This window comes from Babylonia areolata, chromosome 25 (genome assembly GCF_041734735.1).
Source record: "Babylonia areolata isolate BAREFJ2019XMU chromosome 25, ASM4173473v1, whole genome shotgun sequence".
In the NCBI taxonomy this organism is placed as follows: Eukaryota; Metazoa; Mollusca; class Gastropoda; order Neogastropoda; family Buccinidae; genus Babylonia; species Babylonia areolata.
The window spans coordinates 31,538,341-31,556,484 of NC_134900.1; the positions used below are offsets into that span (position 1 = coordinate 31,538,341).

At 38.1% G+C, this 18,144-nt stretch overlaps 1 protein-coding gene across 3 annotated transcripts in view; it reads right to left on the reverse strand.

Moving 5' to 3' along the window:
* Positions 1 to 14,870, reverse strand: part of LOC143299753 (lysine-specific demethylase phf2-like) — a 51,230-nt gene extending 36,360 nt beyond the window's left edge. For all 3 annotated transcript variants that reach the window (XR_013057562.1, XM_076613141.1, XM_076613140.1), the window contains exons 1-8: positions 14,745 to 14,870; positions 11,291 to 11,376; positions 10,096 to 10,145; positions 7,973 to 8,031; positions 6,734 to 6,894; positions 4,281 to 4,425; positions 3,739 to 3,937; positions 1,613 to 1,717 (exon numbers count right to left, since the gene is read on the reverse strand). Coding sequence is in view for 2 of the 3 variants with exons in the window: in XM_076613141.1 (XP_076469256.1) it covers positions 1,613 to 1,717; positions 3,739 to 3,937; positions 4,281 to 4,425; positions 6,734 to 6,894; positions 7,973 to 8,031; positions 10,096 to 10,145; positions 11,291 to 11,376; positions 14,745 to 14,845 (906 nt within the window). In the remaining variant the exon portion in view is untranslated. The remainder of the gene's footprint in view (positions 1 to 1,612; positions 1,718 to 3,738; positions 3,938 to 4,280; positions 4,426 to 6,733; positions 6,895 to 7,972; positions 8,032 to 10,095; positions 10,146 to 11,290; positions 11,377 to 14,744) is intronic.
* Between the last annotated feature and the right edge of the window lie 3,274 nt (positions 14,871 to 18,144).

An 18,144-nucleotide genomic window follows, 5' to 3' on the forward strand; every position in this document is an offset into this window, starting at 1 on the left:
ACAAATGTGATGTGTGTTACCTGTGGAAACCACCTGTGCTTTGTGGATGGCAGGAACTGCCTTCTGAGTTTTCATGAAGGTAAGGTCATGCATGTATATGTGTGGGACTCAAATGCAAGGATAATAGGGTGAGGACAGAGCTGGTTTTTTTTTATGGTTTTGTTGTTGTTGTTGTTTAAATTTGAGCACATCACTCCTCTTTTGCAACATCTCCACTGGCTCCCTGTCTCACACCGAATAAAGTACAAGATCAGCACTCTATGCTACAAATGTATTCACAAATCAGCCCCTTTCTATCTCTGTGGCTGCCTTCACCTCTACACTCCATCTCGCTCACTACGATCAGCTTCGGACCCACTCCATTTACGCATACCCAGATTCAAACACTCGACTGTTGGCCGCCGTTCTTTCTCTGTCTCTGGACCTTGCAATTGGAATGAACTTCCTCTTTCGCTTCGTCAAGTCTCCACACCCAGCTCTTTCAAGTCTGACCTTAAAACCCACCTCTTCCCAAAATAGCCTCCCTTCCCTGCCTCTTCCTTGTCTTTAGTTTCTCCAGTTTTAGAGTTATGCGTGCGTGAGAATGACTGGTGCGAAAGCGCTTAGATTTGTCTATGCACAAGATCCAGCGCTATATAAGTACCATTATTATTATTATTATTAAATTTCCCTTCTATCAGTGACGACTTCTGAAATAAGTATATCCAGTTTGTTATTACCAACAGTGTTATAACAGGGAAAAACCATGACTTCTAATAGTATGCATGGGTTTGTGTATACCATATGTTTCTTTCACTGTTTCTTCCTCAGGAAGTTTGGTCTATAAATGCACATTTTATAAGCATTTTAAAATTGCTGCACAGTTATTGCTAAAAAAATTTATAAAAAAAAAAAAGTCTGAAAATCTCCAAAACTGTTGAGAGTTAAGTAACTACAAACTATCAAGTAGTTATGGTTGATGATGCTGTCAAGGATGGACAAGACAAAAATGAAACCCTTTCTTTATTCAAAGAAGGTTCCCTGAACTAAGCACTGATTCACTTAAACTGTCACCAAGTAGATAGTGATATACAGAAATAGAAAAAAGAGTTAGTGAATGAATGAGTAAGTGACAGCAAGACTGAATGTGAGCATGAGTGTGCGTGTGTGCATGAATGCATGTGGGTGGTTGGGGTTTTGTTGACAGTACACAGTTTTAGTTATGATCTAATTCAAACTCAAAAGTACAACAACAAAAAAAGAATACATATAAAAAAATTGTCATACATAAACTGATATGTTCCAAGTGCAAGCCAGTAAAAAAAAATAATAAAAAAACTACATATAAAAAAAAGAAATGACCAACATTATTGTACAGCTCAAAACAGAATGTATCTCACCTTACTGTCCTTGAACATACCTGGCAGGAATAAAGTCAATATACTAACAACCAAAACATGTGTGCTGGTAACAAATGTTGGCAAATACATATCGAGCACTATATACATGAGTACCTATATATATTTCCACAGTTCTTTCATAAATGAATCAAAAAATGAATCTACAAACTGAACAACAACAACAACAACACACACACACAAATAAAACCAAAAAAATCTCAAGTCATCCTCACCATGTCTCCAAAGAAGACCTGGTTCTGTTTGGCTGAAGATTCCCAACTTTCAAACAGCTGCAAATTGGTCTCCGTGGGTTCTACAAAAAAGAACACCTTCTCCCCCTGCAAATACAACCAAAAAAACCCAACTTAAATATCCAATTTAAAAAAATACATAAAAGTGTGAACATGCAGTGTAATACAGGAAGAGAGAAAGAAAAAAGAGAACAGAAAAAAGAATTAGACACAGATAGACAAAGAGACATGGGGAACATCACAACGAAATAAAAGAGCAGTCAGATTAGGAAAATTTATATCCTTATTTATGGTTATTTGAATATGAATATTCAAACACTCACACAGTAAGGTAAAACAATCAGAATCAAGCCTGAACCAAGTATCACAATCAAAGCTATACAACATCAAAAAGCAGTGAACAATGCAAGAACATTGAACAGGATGATTTAGAAGGTTAAAAAATGGAGTGTAACAGAACCAGTCTGTGTGAAAATCTGCATATGTCTGGTGCTATTGATTTTTGCATTTTATCCTGTCTCACTTCTGTAACAAAGTATATACAATAATACAACCTGTAAAAAAATATATCGATAATAATTAAGCTGAAGGAGATGCATGAAAAAAAAAGGTTGTATCAAAGTTGCTAAAGTTTTTCACAGCACATTTCTTGGAACAAAGTAACTTATGCCTTGACAAGCCTCTTTCCTGTAACAGGTTTCAGGATTTGTAGAAATCCAGCATTCTTTTTTCTTCTGCATTTATGGGCTGCATCTCTCTACATCAATGTATTGTTACAAGAGTCTTTACTTTTATGTCTGTGTTTTTACCACACTATATAGGAAGCTGATTTTCATTTTGGAAGATGAAAGCATGCTATACATTTTTTAATTTTTATGTCTTCTTGCATAAAATGATAATAGTATGCCATATGTTTCTGAGTTTCCATGACGAAAATGCTAACATGAACTGCAAGATCTTTAACAAGCATATTTTATATTCCACTTGTGCATATACACAGAGAAAGTTAAGACACGAGCATGTCTACACATTGTGCGTATACACAGAGAAAGTTAAGACACGAGCATGTCTACACATATGCTTACCTAAGGAACTAGAAAAATCTCAACTCTCAAAACAACAAATAGCAAAGAGTGGTAACTCTCTCCATTTACAAGGTACACAACTTCAAGTCAGTGCTGCTTACGCTAAGCACTGACTTGAAGTTGTGTACCTTGTAAATGAAGAGTTACCACTCTTTGCTATTTGTTCGTCATTTGATCTCCTGGCCTTATTGTTTGTTAATTTCCTCTTAAAACACCAGACGCTGCCAGGGAATTCCAACCACAGACCCATAAACCCACTGAACGTAAGTCCTATGATCCAACTGCTTGGCTACCACACCATGACAAATCAAAAATCCATGTTCTAAAATACACTACTGTCATGACAACAGTGGATTAAGACTCTTGCACATGAAAAATGCAAATATCTTCACGGAGCCCCCTTCCCATCACTTCACTTTCCTTCCACATGCCCTGTTAAATTCCTTTCTCATTATTCAAACACCTCCCTAAAATCAGAGTGAGGCAAAAAATAGTCATCCACATGAAAGCCAACAGATCTACAGGTGAATGTGTGATAACTCACAAACATAGAAAGAAAAAAAAGAAAATTAATCTGACACCTAATCATTCCAACCTTGCAGTGAGACAACCAGACTCCAGTTCTACTCCTCACATCAGGATCTCTTGGTTATTCTCTCTGGTCACTCCCACAAATCCCTTCTCCAACCCATAAAGGAATCCCCCATCCCCTAAAATCAAGTTTAATCTAATATATTATACTGTTTCCCAGTTGTGCTGGACTCTGCCAGTGGTCTGATTCCTACCCTACACAAAATACTACTGCTCCGCTCATGAGGAGAAATCTAAAGTAGCTGCAGCTAGTGATCACCCTTAGTAAATTACCCCCCTTCTCTGTGCTCATGCAGGGCCCTCTTTGCTGTGCATCCAAATGACAAAAAAAAATTTTTTTTTTTTTTGCATTTTGTGCATCGACGTGGCTAAGTCTTTTCGCATTTCCTCTCTCTCTCTCTTTATAAATTCTCTACAACACTGAAGTCTTACCTTCAGAACATGGTACCACACTGAGGTGCCACCGAAGTCGATGTGAAAGTCGGTGAAGCTGTCCTTGACCCCCATCAGACAGTACTTCTGCACCTCTGGTCGGTCCGGCACCATTTCGTCGATCCGTTCACTGGGCCATAAGGCAGACACCCAGCTCAGCTCTTTCACAATCCGTGGTGGTTCTACCAGTGGAGCTAAGCTGGAAAAGAATGAAGTCACTGCCTGCTAAACTTGGAAACCCATTACGGTTTGCACAACTTATGCAAACTATGTATATATGAATGCTTGTTTTCTTTTTTATGCATGAACTTCTGTTGAATCAAAAAGCTTCACACACAAAAAAAGAAAACATTTCTTATACAGCATATAAGATCTGTGATGTCTAAAAATGAATGTTGAATTAAAGACCCCAAAAAAGAAGTAACAAAACACAACAAAAAGAACCTTTCGATACAACAACTAATTTAATTGCAAGAAAAATAAGACAAATAAAACCATAAAACAAAGAGGAAAAAAAGCACGCAAAAAAGCACAAGACTTACTCAGTCTTGGAAAACTCCAGGCTGATGACGTTGAGGATTTTGTCCCTCTTTCCCGGGCTGTTGAAATACTCTGTCCACTGCCGCATGACCATCTTCTGATCCTCTTGGTATTCAACATCAATCACGTCAAACTCAAACAAGGGACCTGAAACACACAGTAACACAGAGATGCAGTTACCAATAGAAGGGATTTACATTTCTTTTCTTCTAATTACAATGAAAACTGTGGTTGTGATACTGTTACATATCATTAACCCTTTCGCTGCCAGGAAAAAAAGATTTAAGTAAAATCTGTTTGCCAGGGTTTTTTCACAAAAAACGGGTATAAATTTTCAAAAAATTCTGTGCTCTTTGTTATTGGAGAAAGACCCATAAAAGTATATATTTTCTGAAAGGTAAATGAATAAAGAATACAAAACACGACGTTTTCCATTTTATATATTTTTAGTGACATGCTGTTGTTTTGAAATCAGTGTTTTGTTTTTTTGTCACATTTTCAACTTGTTCATTACAAACATTTGTCAGGTAATTAGCACTAAAATATCACATTTTCTGGACAAATGGATATCTGCACACACAGAATCATACTAGAACAACCACAATAAAAAAAATGAAAAAGAGATAAGATACATAGTTTGACATGGTACAGTATATGACACGAAAACACAATGCACTGTGACTTCTCCAAGTGATAATATGGATGCGAGGCCACACCCCCTCAGTCTCCAGCCCCCTCCTCTTCACCCCTCTCACACGGTCACTTTATCCAGTTCTCATCAGACCTTGTTGGCTGAGTGCCAAGAAAATCACTCACACTGTGTCCTAATAATAATTCGGTTACTGTCTGTCGTCTGCTACGACAGTGCAGCCGGCATCACTCACTGGTAGTCATATCTTGGCGCCTGTCTTGATTGCTCCCTTTATTTTCTATCAAATTGTTCTATAAATGTTCATCACTGTCTTCTCCTTCGAATTTATGCTGCAATTCTTTTCTGGTTGATTTAGTTTGCCACGTTCGCATGTCTTGAGCACAGCATCAGTCTGACATTTTGTTGAGCGAGTGAGGTGAGGAGCCTGGCAAACACTGCAGCCAGTAACCCAACCAAAACATTCGTTGATGGTGTTTCTAGCTATGAATAGAATCTAGACAGATTCCCCATGCTAAAGCTAACAGCATTTTTGTCAACGAACTGAATGCAAAGCAGGGAAAAATCAGAATATTTCGATGACGAGTTATCTCATCATTGTGGCAGCGAAGCATACATGCTTGCTATGATGAGTTATCTTGTCATATAAGCAGCAAATCCGCCTATGCGGAGAAAACGAAAGTAGCTACGGCTGATAACCTCTCGTAGTAGGTTACCTCCCCATTGCATCCCTTTAAAACAGGAATAAGTACTGTCAGAGAACAGCCATTAAAACAATGCTCATCCAGTACGCAAATTTACATGTTTGTTTTCTGGTTGCTGTTTATAATACACACATTATACACATGCACACACACATACACACACTCATAAATTATTCTAACTATGAAAATACACACACACCCTGATGACGTAATTGAAAACATCTGTGCTAAGTACAAGACACCTCCAACTGCCAAACTGTACACATTTCATCATATTTTCAAAAATCTTATTGACGAGTCTGTGAAGTATTACTGTGACACATGCCATAAATTTTTAACAGAATGATTATCCCATCTCCTCCTCCTCCTCTGTTCGTGGGCTGCAACTCCCACATTCACTCGTATGTACACAAGTGGGCTTTTACATCGCCATATAAGCAGCCATATTTTTGGGGGTGTGCATGCTGGATGTGTTGTTGTTTCTATAACCCACTCAACGGTAACATGGATTACAGGATCTATAATGTGCATACTTGATCTTCTGCTTGGGTACACACACAACGAGGGTTCAGGCACAAGCAGGCCTGCACATATGTTGACCTGGGAGATCGGAAAAATCTCCACCCTTTACCCACTAGGCTCCGTTACCGAGATTCAAGCCCAGGAGCCTCAGATTGAAAGGCCAACGCTTTAGTCACTCAGCTATTGCGCCCGTCAGTTATCCCACCAATACAAAGACCACAAGGTTCTGGGTTTGATGCCCAGTCTCGCCTTTCTCCAAAGTCTGACTGGAAAATCAAACTGAGTGTCTAGTCATTCAGTTGAGATGATAAACCAAAGTCCTGTGTGCAGCACGCACTCAGCACACTGAAAAAGAACCCATGGCAACAAAATGGTTGGCCTCTCGCAAAATTCTACCTTAATAGGTAAACAAATTAAAAGTTTAATATATTTTCAAGGTATAATGAAAGCGCTGGGGTATGTTGCTGGACAGGCATTTGCCTAACAGATGCGGCGTAGCATAAGGCAGTGACGCCTCCTTTAGAAACTGAAACCAACAATCATTCAAACACTAGATATGGCTTCACACTGATTTCCTTACCAACTTTCTTTTCCACATCTTCCACAGAGAAAGTAGGTGGCGGCACATGCAAGTCCAGGCCCTCTTTTTTGTCCACCATGATGGGTCGGTTGAAGCCATGAGTCTCGAAGTACTGTGTGGTCAAATCTCTTCCACGAAGCCGCACCACTATTTCTTCAGCACTGAAACATAAACAGCAAAGCATGTCATCTGAAACAAACTGGCATGACAATTGATAACAATTCCAGTTTTTCTTCTTTTTGTTTTTGTTCTCTATTCTGCACTTTTTCTCTGAAACCCCAAACTGACTGTTCATCTTATGGATGTGGGTCTCTTGGCACACTTGTTTTGTATTTGGAACATACATACATTTACCAAAACAATACAAAATATTCTATTCTAACTATGAACTAAAACTGTCAACAGTAAACTAGAACTAACCAAATGAATGAGCTAAAAATTAAACAAAAGACAAAGAATAAGGTCAGTTACTTCATGGTCTCTTTTTTTCTTTACTTATGTACTAACTTACTGTCCATTGTGCCCTCTGGCATGTAGGACAGCAACAAAGAACCGTCACTCTTGTCTGTTTTGGGCCAGTCTGAATGGTATCCCAGATGTACTTCAGATCCTGAGTTCTGGGTCCTGGCTTGACTGTTTTGCGCCAGGCATTCTTTGACCTTCCTCTCTTGTGACTACCTTCTGGTGTCCAATGAAGGGCTGTCCAGGTGACACTACTTTGCTCTCTTCCCATGATGTGTCCTATTCGTTTCCACCGCCTTCTAATAATGATGGTCTCAATATCCTCTTGATTGCTTTGAGTAGCTGATGATTGCAGATGATACTGGGCCAGAAGATTCACACAATTCTACAAGGGTTTTTCATGTAGAAGGCTGATAACTTGGTTAGTCCACTCTCAGTCACCCTCCAGCATTCTGAGCCACAGAGCAGTGTGGAAAGTACACAACACAGAACCATTCCCTCCCTTTCTAGCAATCTTAACACCCTCCTTCTATCCTAACAATCATAACACCTTCCTTTCATCTATCTTAACACCTCCTTCCATTCAACAGAATTACAGACTCATATTCAAAACCAACCAGTTCCTACTGAAAAGCAAATCTACCTCAATTTATCAATCAAACATCAACAGAAATTATTTCGCCAAAACTGACAAAGAGCACACAGTTTCAACAACAAAAAGGTATTATATAACATTAACAGGAAGTAATAAGACAAAAATGCAGAAAGCACACATACCTGGGGAAATGCTTCTGTTTGATATCTCGTATTATTTTCAAGACTCCTGTCTTCACCTGCTACAAAAGAAAAAAAAAAGAAGAGAATAATGTCACACACAGCAGGTGGAAGACAACATGATTTGCTCCCTTTATTTGTTTGAATCAATACTTGTTTTCCTGTTTGTTTGGTTCGGATTTGCTTTCATTCTTTACAAAATCATAGCTGGCTCAAGAGACAGGCAAAGTGGTTTCATTCGTTTGTTTCAATTTCACAATCTGTTTTATATCTTTTGCTTCAATTTTACAATCTATTCTACATCTTTTCTTCCCTGTCATAACATATATTTTTCCAATGAAAACACAGGACACATGATGACCTCATTTGGATTTCCTTGCCAATTCCATGCATGTTGTGAACTCATATTAATCTCAATGTCATAGATTCAGGGACACTGTTGTTAACCCTCAAAGTGCTGGATATAATAAAACATACTTACAGAAATCATGCTTAAAACAAAGGGATAGTTTGCCTCCGCTACCTGTGCTCTGATTTGGGGCATTTGTATGCTTATCAGTAACAATAAATAGGTAAACCTATACATTTTTGGAAAGTAGAGTGAATGAAGAATCAGATAAAAGTAAGAAAAAGGCTGTACCTTGTAAGTAGTTGGAGATATTCCACAGGATATAAACAACAAATTTTGCAAACTTGTTTTCCAAAAACGTCAACCACAATGTTTATAGGTATTTTCACATCTTTTATAGAGTCAAAATCTCAAAATTGGCATTAAACTGTGCAGAAAATGTTCTGGCTGCAGAATCATGAAATGAATATAACTGAAACAATGAAATATAAGCACTGTATTATTTGTTTGAGACACACCCACCGACGCCACGCACGCGCACATCTACAATACTTTATGCAATCACAGGCAAAAACAGAAATAAATGTTTTCTTTTAGCTCATGTTGCTTTCAAAAGCAGCAAGAATGCTTTAAACCAAAATAATTTCCAGTTTTCTAGCTTGATTTGGTCAAGAAATCACAATAGACCCATGCCTAACCCACTTTACCACCCCTCCCCACCCCCATCACCCACCCCCCAGTTTTTGTGGCTGGAGACACAAAACTGAATGAACAACAAGCAAGCCAGCATGCCCAAGTGTCAAAATAACAAAGCCGTTTTCACCAGAATCCCTGTCAGCAAATGCATCATCACTAGTGACAAGGTCACTCATTTTCTGAGCTTTGTCAACTTCAGTGTCACTCATTGTTTACAAAAAATACGAAGATCTGGACTTAAAAACTCGGTCAAAGTTTGTGCAAACACAAGCAGGGAGGCAGTAACACCAGAACGAGGCAGTTTTACGAAGGCTGGCGAGCATAGCCGTACGATGTCGGACCTTATGTAAACAGAGCCACGATCGTGGCCCATCACACTTTACCGGGAAAGCCACGATCGTGGCTCATCACGCTCTCCGGGTTAAAGGGACAGGGCAGCAAGCATTTTCTGCCATGAGGCCTAGCAGGTGGTGTCTTGCTTAATTACGTCAATTCAAACAGGCGCCACTCAGTACCACTGCTGTGTGATCAAAGCTACAAAATCAACACTGACAGAGATCCCTGCAGTCTGTCGTGGGGACCATGACAGAACAAACCTTGGTGCCAGTGTGTATAGGGAATTCAGGATGATTCGTGTGTAGTTGATGGTAATGGCACTGAGACGGAAACAGAAGATGGTGTAGTTAAAAAGAAACTCAAACACTTTACTGATGAGATATGTTTTGTTCTGTTGTGATTTAAAGGATATATCTGAAATGCAGTTGTTGTTTTTGGGGGGTCAGAGAAAAGGTAATTTAATCAAAAACAAAACAAAAACACATGCAAACAAAATCCAAGTGACCGAGAGGTTCATTGTTTACACACAAGTCCCTGTCCCAAAAAGCAAAAGTTACAAACATGAGACTGAGTGTATCAAATTACAATTATCTTATTCCTAAGTTTTTCACAATATGCAACAGATTAATAAAATACTAGCTCATATGTTCTTCCTCTGTTACAATAAAATTCCCTTTCTCCTTTCTAAAACTTCTGTTCTCGTTCACTAAATGTCATTAACTAAGCATCAAGAATTTGTACTTACTCTCCCCTCGACTCCAAAGGCTGCTGGGTCATAAAGCGGTCGTTCTTTCACTAGAGATAGAAAGACAAGAGAAATTAGCAACTTCAGAAAAATGAAATAGATAAATAACAAAATATATTTTTCATACTGTATTTTGTTTGGGAATTGTCACACTACAACAGTTATAGATAAACAGGACAATATGAAAATCTGATATGTCCTGCCCTGATTCATGTACATATTAAGTATGTAATGGATCTCTTCACAACTAGAACTGTAGAATTCTGTGATTGACCATGCATGAATTTCAACAAAACTAAACTAAGATGTAAATAAAGTAAAACAAAAGAACAAACCTGAATAAATATAGTTGTCAACAAACTGACTTCGACAAACATTTAAAACAATCACAAATAATATTTTTACATTTACAGATAACAGAATCAGATCTGATATATTCATAGATAACAGTATCAGATTTCACACTGCAAGGAGGTACCACATTTTCATACATACTTGCATTTATCAGGGTTTTTTTCAGAATGTTGCAGACCATAAAATGGCATAATATCAGTATGACTTGACAAACTAATGTACAAATGAAAAAATTTCTGTGTATTACATTGTTAACAAATCTATAGCAAATATATACACATAACCGTACATGCAAGTGTGTGTGCATGTGTGTGTGTGCATGTGTGTATGCATGCGCTGACATGCATCACATATTTCTGCTTACATGCAAACGAGTTAAAACTGTCCAAGCATCTGTATAACACTTACATGCATGCATGCTTGAAATAGTTGCTTCACTGCATGTGATGTAAACAGGAATGGCAAAGAATTATTTTTTGCTGAGGAGTATTGACTGTATTCCATGGTTTGGGTTTTTTTTTTTTGTTTTTTAAAGAAACTCAGAATAATTCAACTGCCAAGACATCATATATATATATATATATATATATATATATATATATATATATATATATAAATATAAATAAACAATTTTCTAGATTCCCCAAACTATTTTCTTTTCAGTCTGGCCGTAATTTATATAACAACCACCTCTCTCCTCCTCTACTCTGCCCAACTCCTCCCAAAAAACACCCAACATGTTCCATCCCTACTCCTCTTCCCCCACTCCCCCGTCTCCTCTCCTAACCCCCCTCTTCTTCCCTTCACCTCCTCCTAACTCTACCACTATGCCTATACGTACAGGTAAGAGGGCCATGTTTCTTTTCACACAGCGGACAGTGGTATCGCTCAATCTGGGCTGCCAGATGTTCCTGAACACCAACACAGCTGAAAATAAAAACAACTGGTTAAAATGGCAAAGAATATCTGTTCAAAAAAATCACTGTAAAGTGTAATGTTCAAAACAAACATGAAACAAACATATTCAAAACAAACAAACATATCAGCAAACAATAAAACATAACCAAATAAACATGGCAATATCCACAATCATTCCCCACATGACGGAACGAGTTGCATTTACTCCACCAGTCATACAGAAGAGTGGAGGAGAAGAAATATGGATAGCCATAAACACCATAAAAATATTTTCTTCTACTTCTTTGTTGCTGGTTTCCTCTTGGATGGTGAGAGTTAGGATGTCTTTTTTCTTCAATTATGAAAAATGCTGCCAGATGCAAACAATTCTTATAAGCTGGAAAGACTTTAAAATAACTTAATATGGCCCCAGCTTCCTGACTTTCCAACTATTTTTTCCTCATTTAGTTTTAATCACTTAATTGGAGGGTGAAAACCAACAGAATAGAGAAGGGACCAGACCAACTATAAAGAGAGTCAACAAATTTTCATTTCCAGAACTGAATCTTTCTTATAAAAATTAAGTTGTTCCTTCTGGTGGATTTAGGACAATGGAGTCAAATATTAGAGGCAGGCAAACAGAAATAGATAAATATCCAACTCCTTCCTCCAAGCTTTCTTGACTAGATAAATATCCAGCCCCAAACACAACTCCTTCCTCCACAATTTCTTGACAAAGTTTATCTTTAATTAAAAAATCTAATCAATTATAGTATTTTACTATTTATACAATTTGTAGACTTTCTTCCTACCTGAACTCATTTGTTTATAAATTTGTTTCTTATATCTTGTTAAAAGCATTAAAAAACAAAACAAAAAAAACCTTCATTGATATGTAGTGAAATATGGATGGAGTCTACGTCATTAGTAACCTGTGACCTGGAAATAGTATCCAGGGAGACAACTGAACCAATCCGGAGAAGAGCGGACAGCTGTGTGGGTAACGGTCTACCAGTGCCGAGACAAACACACTCCAGAGACGAACACGCTCCAGTACGGCAAGAGCTGATTGCCACGAAAGCAGACTGGAAAAAGGCATCTGCTGCAGATCCAGAAGAATACGGCAGAGCAGAATACAGACCAGCATTGACAACAAAACCAAGCACCCAAACTGGAAGGCACTCGCCCACATACGTGTGCGAGAAGGGACTGCTGATTCCTGTACAACAATCATTGAGAATCCTCTGGCACTGAGTCTGGTAAGTGGCGTTCAGCTGTGCAGTGAGAATGTGGCTATGTTTATAGGAAACAAGTATATACGCCTATGTTGGACTTATAGTGTGTCCGAAATTACACTAAATACTTTAATTATATAATTTGTACCAGTTTCTAACATTCTTGAGAGAGACACACACAGAGTATTGATACAGTGATAGTAATGGCACAGTTTCAGTTTCAGTAGCTCAAGGAGGCATCACTGCGTTCGGACAAATCCACATACGCTACACCACATCTGCCAAGCAGATGCCTGACCAGCAGCGTAACCCAACACGCTTAGTCAGGCCTTGAGAAAAAAATAAATAAATAAAATAATAAATAAATATAATAATAATAATAATAAATAGATAAATTATTATGATAAAAAATAATAATAATAATAAATAAATAATTATTTTAACAAATAATAAAAAAATAAAATAAAATGAAATAAAATAAAAAATAAATAAATAAATAAATAATAGATAAATACATAAAAAAGAACTACTACTAATAATAATATTTATAAGGCGCAAAAACTTGATGAAGTCAACTATGAGCGTACAAAAATAAAAATAAAAATTAATAAATAAAATAGAATTAAAAAATTAAAAAAATAAAAAAGATAACAATGATGATAAATAAGCAAATAAATGTAAAACATGCAGACACACATTCACACATACACTCACATATGCATAACAGATATGCACCAAACATGCAGCTTCACAGATATAAAAGCACAATCAAATACACATAAATGTACATGAGCCCCAACACACACACACACACACACACACACACACACACACGCATTACCCTGCACCCCCTCTAACCCCCCTCCTCCACACACTCATTTCTAGGCTACGTATCGCAGTTTCCACGACACACACACACACACACACACACAGAGGCACACTTACTTGTACAAGCACACACACATACACCCATATCCCTCACCCCCAACCCCACACACATATGTACAAATATATATATGCACACCCGCACTTTCCAATATTCCGTTGCTCCCACAGTGTAGGCATGCATACAAACACATACCTCATCCTCTACCCCCCACTCCCCCCCAACCATCCCCCCCCCACCCCCCAACCCCCTCCACACACACACACGCACATGCACCCTCATGCACACACACACACAGACCTACACAGACACAAACACACACACGCACAGAGGCTGCCACTGGTTGGCCGCAAGAGGGGTGGGAAAAGATCTGTGATGCCAAAAACATGGCATCTGGTGTGTCACTCAGTCTATTGTATTTGGAAAAAGCCCACAGAGACTCTGTTCCGTTTTGAAGAAATTTGCGCAATGTTGGTTTGGAAATGATGCCAATAAGTTAAAAGTCAAAATGGCACAGATAAGTCATAAGTCAGAATGTTTAAAATACAGATTCAGAAGACCTTGCCCCTTAATGAAAAGGTATGAATAATAACTATATATCATATATACGAACACTATATATATTATAATAATATAAATATACAAACACACACACACACACACACACACACATATATATATATATATATATATATATATAATAATAATAATACTAATAGGTTAGATATTAAAAGTTAAAAGATCATAAATCCATTACAAATGATACTACACCCATTTAAGTTATTTAGAATCACATTCACATCAGATATAATCTGGATTTTCTGTAACTGTGAGAGTGCAGTGAGTAAACCACATAGTGAAAGTGACTACTTTCGAAAGAAGGGGGTGTGGGGGTTCAGAGGGATATGAAATGGGCGGGGCCTTTCCTGTGAAGGAGGAAAAACGAGAATGGCCTTTTGATTTTGTGGTGAACTCAGAACTGGTAAAATGATCCAGTGTCCTGTAAGTGTAACACTGCAAAGTTGTGGTGCGTTTTCTGGAGCAACCCAATGATATTATCAGGCCCTGCTGCCTTTTGTGCTAAGTTATGATATAAAGTCAAATGAATTTAAATGGCCATTACTTTTTTTAATTAATTATAATTTGTGATAGTTCCCTTTGTCTAGTAAATGCAGAGTGAGTACGATGTGAGTAGGTACACTTTTCGCATTCGGGTGATCCCATCTGCAACGTAACTTTAAAAGAAACATAGTATTCAATCTTATTAAGATGCTTACCTTCCGTGAAACCAGTCCTTGCATTCGTCACACTCAATCATAAACGCATCATCGTAAGGTTTTCTGCAAATACAATACACAGGCGGCCCCTCAGCCTCCATCTTTATTTTTTTATTGCATTTTGGGATTGCGAGTTCCGGCAAGTTGCAGAAATGTCGTTTTACCGCTAAGGACCCGAATATTATTTCGTGACCACACTGGATGAATTTAAGATATTCGAGCACTGACCTTCACCAGCACCCAACAACCATCCATCCTTTGGCTACAAACAATAAGTACATACTTGCAGGACTTCGACAAATGCAGATCATTATCAATCATAACCGAAGAGTGCAGTCCCATGTCATTGAAATTCCATCGCGGAAATTCATCTGATGACGCAAAATTGCATCAGATGATTTAAATCTAGACGACACTCGACCGTTCAATGAGGATACAACAGAAGTTGTTGTTTTGGGGGTTTTTTGTTTGTTTGTTTGTTTTGTTGTGTTGTTTTTGTTTGTTTGTTTTTTGGGTGTTGTTTTTCTTTGTTTTTTGTTTGTTTCATGTTTGTTTTGCTTTAAAGGTCCCTTGCTTCCATTTCACGATCAATTTTTCTTCTCGTGTTCGTGGCCTGTCATTTTTGATCAAACCCTTTCGCAAAACTGCTTCTGATACACCAACATACACAGTCAAGGCAAACATACCCCTGGGCTTTACGTCTGAACCATATTATTATAAGAGCTTGTTTGGCCCCATCATGAGGCTCATACTATAAAGCCTGTGTAAGACCCGTATTGGGATTCCATAGCAGAATTTGTTTCTGTATTGTTTGCTTTTTCTTGCTGTTTTGATGTGCATGCTGTCGTAGAATTTATATATTTCTCATTCCCGTTTCAAAGATCCAAAAATACACTGCAATGTGTCTGCTTGAAATGAACGACAGTCATGCGTGAACCCCTTTTCATAATTCCTTTTTTTATGGTTTCATCTTGGAGTGTGTAGTATATAGAGAGAATATGTATAACAGAGCGGTTGATCCATATATGCTGCACAAAATCTGCAAAAAAAAAAAAAAAAAAAAGGATTTATGTTTATCATCATGTTTAAGTGTATATTTCTCTTCATCTTGTTTTATGCAGTTGACACCTCACATTTCATGACAATGTTTCCAAACAGAATAAAAGATGTGCAAAGCCAGGAGCAGATTGCTCACATTTCATTACAATGTTTCCAAGCAGAATTCCTCTTCTTCTTCATTGTTCATGGGCTGCAACTCCCACATTCACTCATATGTACATGAGTGGGCTTTTATGTGTATGACCATTTTTACCCCACCATGTAGGCAGCCATAATCCGTTTTTCGGGGATGTGCATGCTGGGTATGTTTTTGTTTCCATAACCCACTGAAAGATGACATGGACTACAGGGTCTTTAACATGTATATTTGATCTTCTGTTTGCATATACACATAAAGGGGGTTCAGGCACAAGCAGGTCTGCACATAAGTTGACCATGGGAGGTTGCAAAAATCTTGACCCTTAACCTACTAGGCGCTGTTACTGAGATTCGAACCTGTGACCCTCAGATTGAAAGTCCAACGCTTTAACCACTCGGCTATTGCATCCGTCCCAAACAGAATAAAAGACATACAACGCCAGAAGCTGATTGCCTAAGGTGACTAGAGACCTGCTGAGTTTGTCTGTGGATGAAATATAACCGCAGAGGTAGATGGTGCTGTTTTCTGTGTTGAGTTCCATTCCATTGATGGTGATGCAGAGATCCACTGATGTTTTCAAACACAGTCACATTACCCAAGATTGTTTTGATTTGTTCTTTTTTTTCTTCTTTGCTGTGACTCCCACTTTCATTCATGTACATGAGTGGGCTTTTACATGTATGACTATTTTTACCCCTGCCATGCAGGCAGTCAGGCTCCATTTTCGGGGGTGGGGGGTGGGGTGCATGCTGGGTATGTTTTTGTTTCCGTAACCTACCAAATGCTGACATGGATTACATGATCTTTAAAGTAGGCATTTGATCTTCTGTATGCCTATACACATGTATATGGTTCAGACACTTGCAGGACTGCACATCTGTTGATTGAGGAGATCAGAAAAATCTCCTTTATTCACAAGGCATTGTGACCAGGATTCGAGCCCAGAACCCCCAGACTGAAAGTCCAAAGCTTTAGTGACTTGGCTGTTGTGCCCATCATACAGATTTGTTTACAGCTGGCATTTCACAATAAAGACACCCAAATGACTGACTCAAGCACTGTCAATAGCAAGGCTTGCTCTATCTTGCACTCAAGGCCTGATTAGCATGTTGGGTTCATGAGTACATTTGGTGTCTGTCCCTCCAAACCCTCCTTCTTCCTATTTTTTCCCACCAGGACATTTGTAGCATGGATCAGCATGTTAATTTGAATCCTCCTTTATTGCAAAAATTTGCACCATTTTTTGTCTCGATAAACTTTTTAAAAAAATTTTTAAAATAAAAAACTGACATGCATACTTATACATTTCTGTGAAGGCCCAACAACTATTTTGACAGTACTGAACTTCTTGACCACCAGTTCCAAACTACGTTTCATCCACGCTGTAAATTTTTGGTGTATGTCTGTGAGACTTTGGTGTAAACATGTGTGTGTGTGTGTGTGTGTGTGTCAGCAAGTTGGATGAGTGGTGTCATGATATCAGTTTACAGCGAGGGTGTAAATGGATTTATTTTATTTAATCATTTACATTTAGTGAGTTTTGCATGTTTGCCAAGAGCTTGGATCTCCATTGAAGCACAGAATGTTCATTATTATCCTACTATATTTTTCTAAGTGTAATAATTCAAGCATAAAAATGAATACAATGAAACCAAATTGAATGTGATAAGAATCTGCAAGCATGTCACTTTATCACTTGGCCATTGTGACAACAGAAAATGAACATTATTGTTGCCGTCAGCCAGCCAGCAACACAGGCCCACCTTCAGAAATTATATGGAATCATAAATTTTTATGTAGAAACATTTTGATTCACTGTGATTTTTACAAATCAGTGAAAAGGACATTTTTCTGTTAATGACAATCGAGTCCATGACAACAATTGTGAATACAATAGTGACAAATATGAAAGCTGGTCAGTCACAATTAACCTATATTTACTATTTATGAACTGGGATGGGGCACCATGATGTGGCCTAATTTCAAGGTGTTTGCAAAACAAATGTTGGCACAATGTTGTGTGGGCAATGGGTATGTCGGTGCAATAATAGTACTTGGACAAAATGGAATGTACACAAATGTGTCACTCTCTTGGCTGGCATCTTGCTGGCAGGCATAACCATTGTCACTGCCTGTCGTGGCGTGCTTGTCTCACCTGTTGTTTCTGAACTGACGTGAAAAGCAAGACCACCCATGCGATGC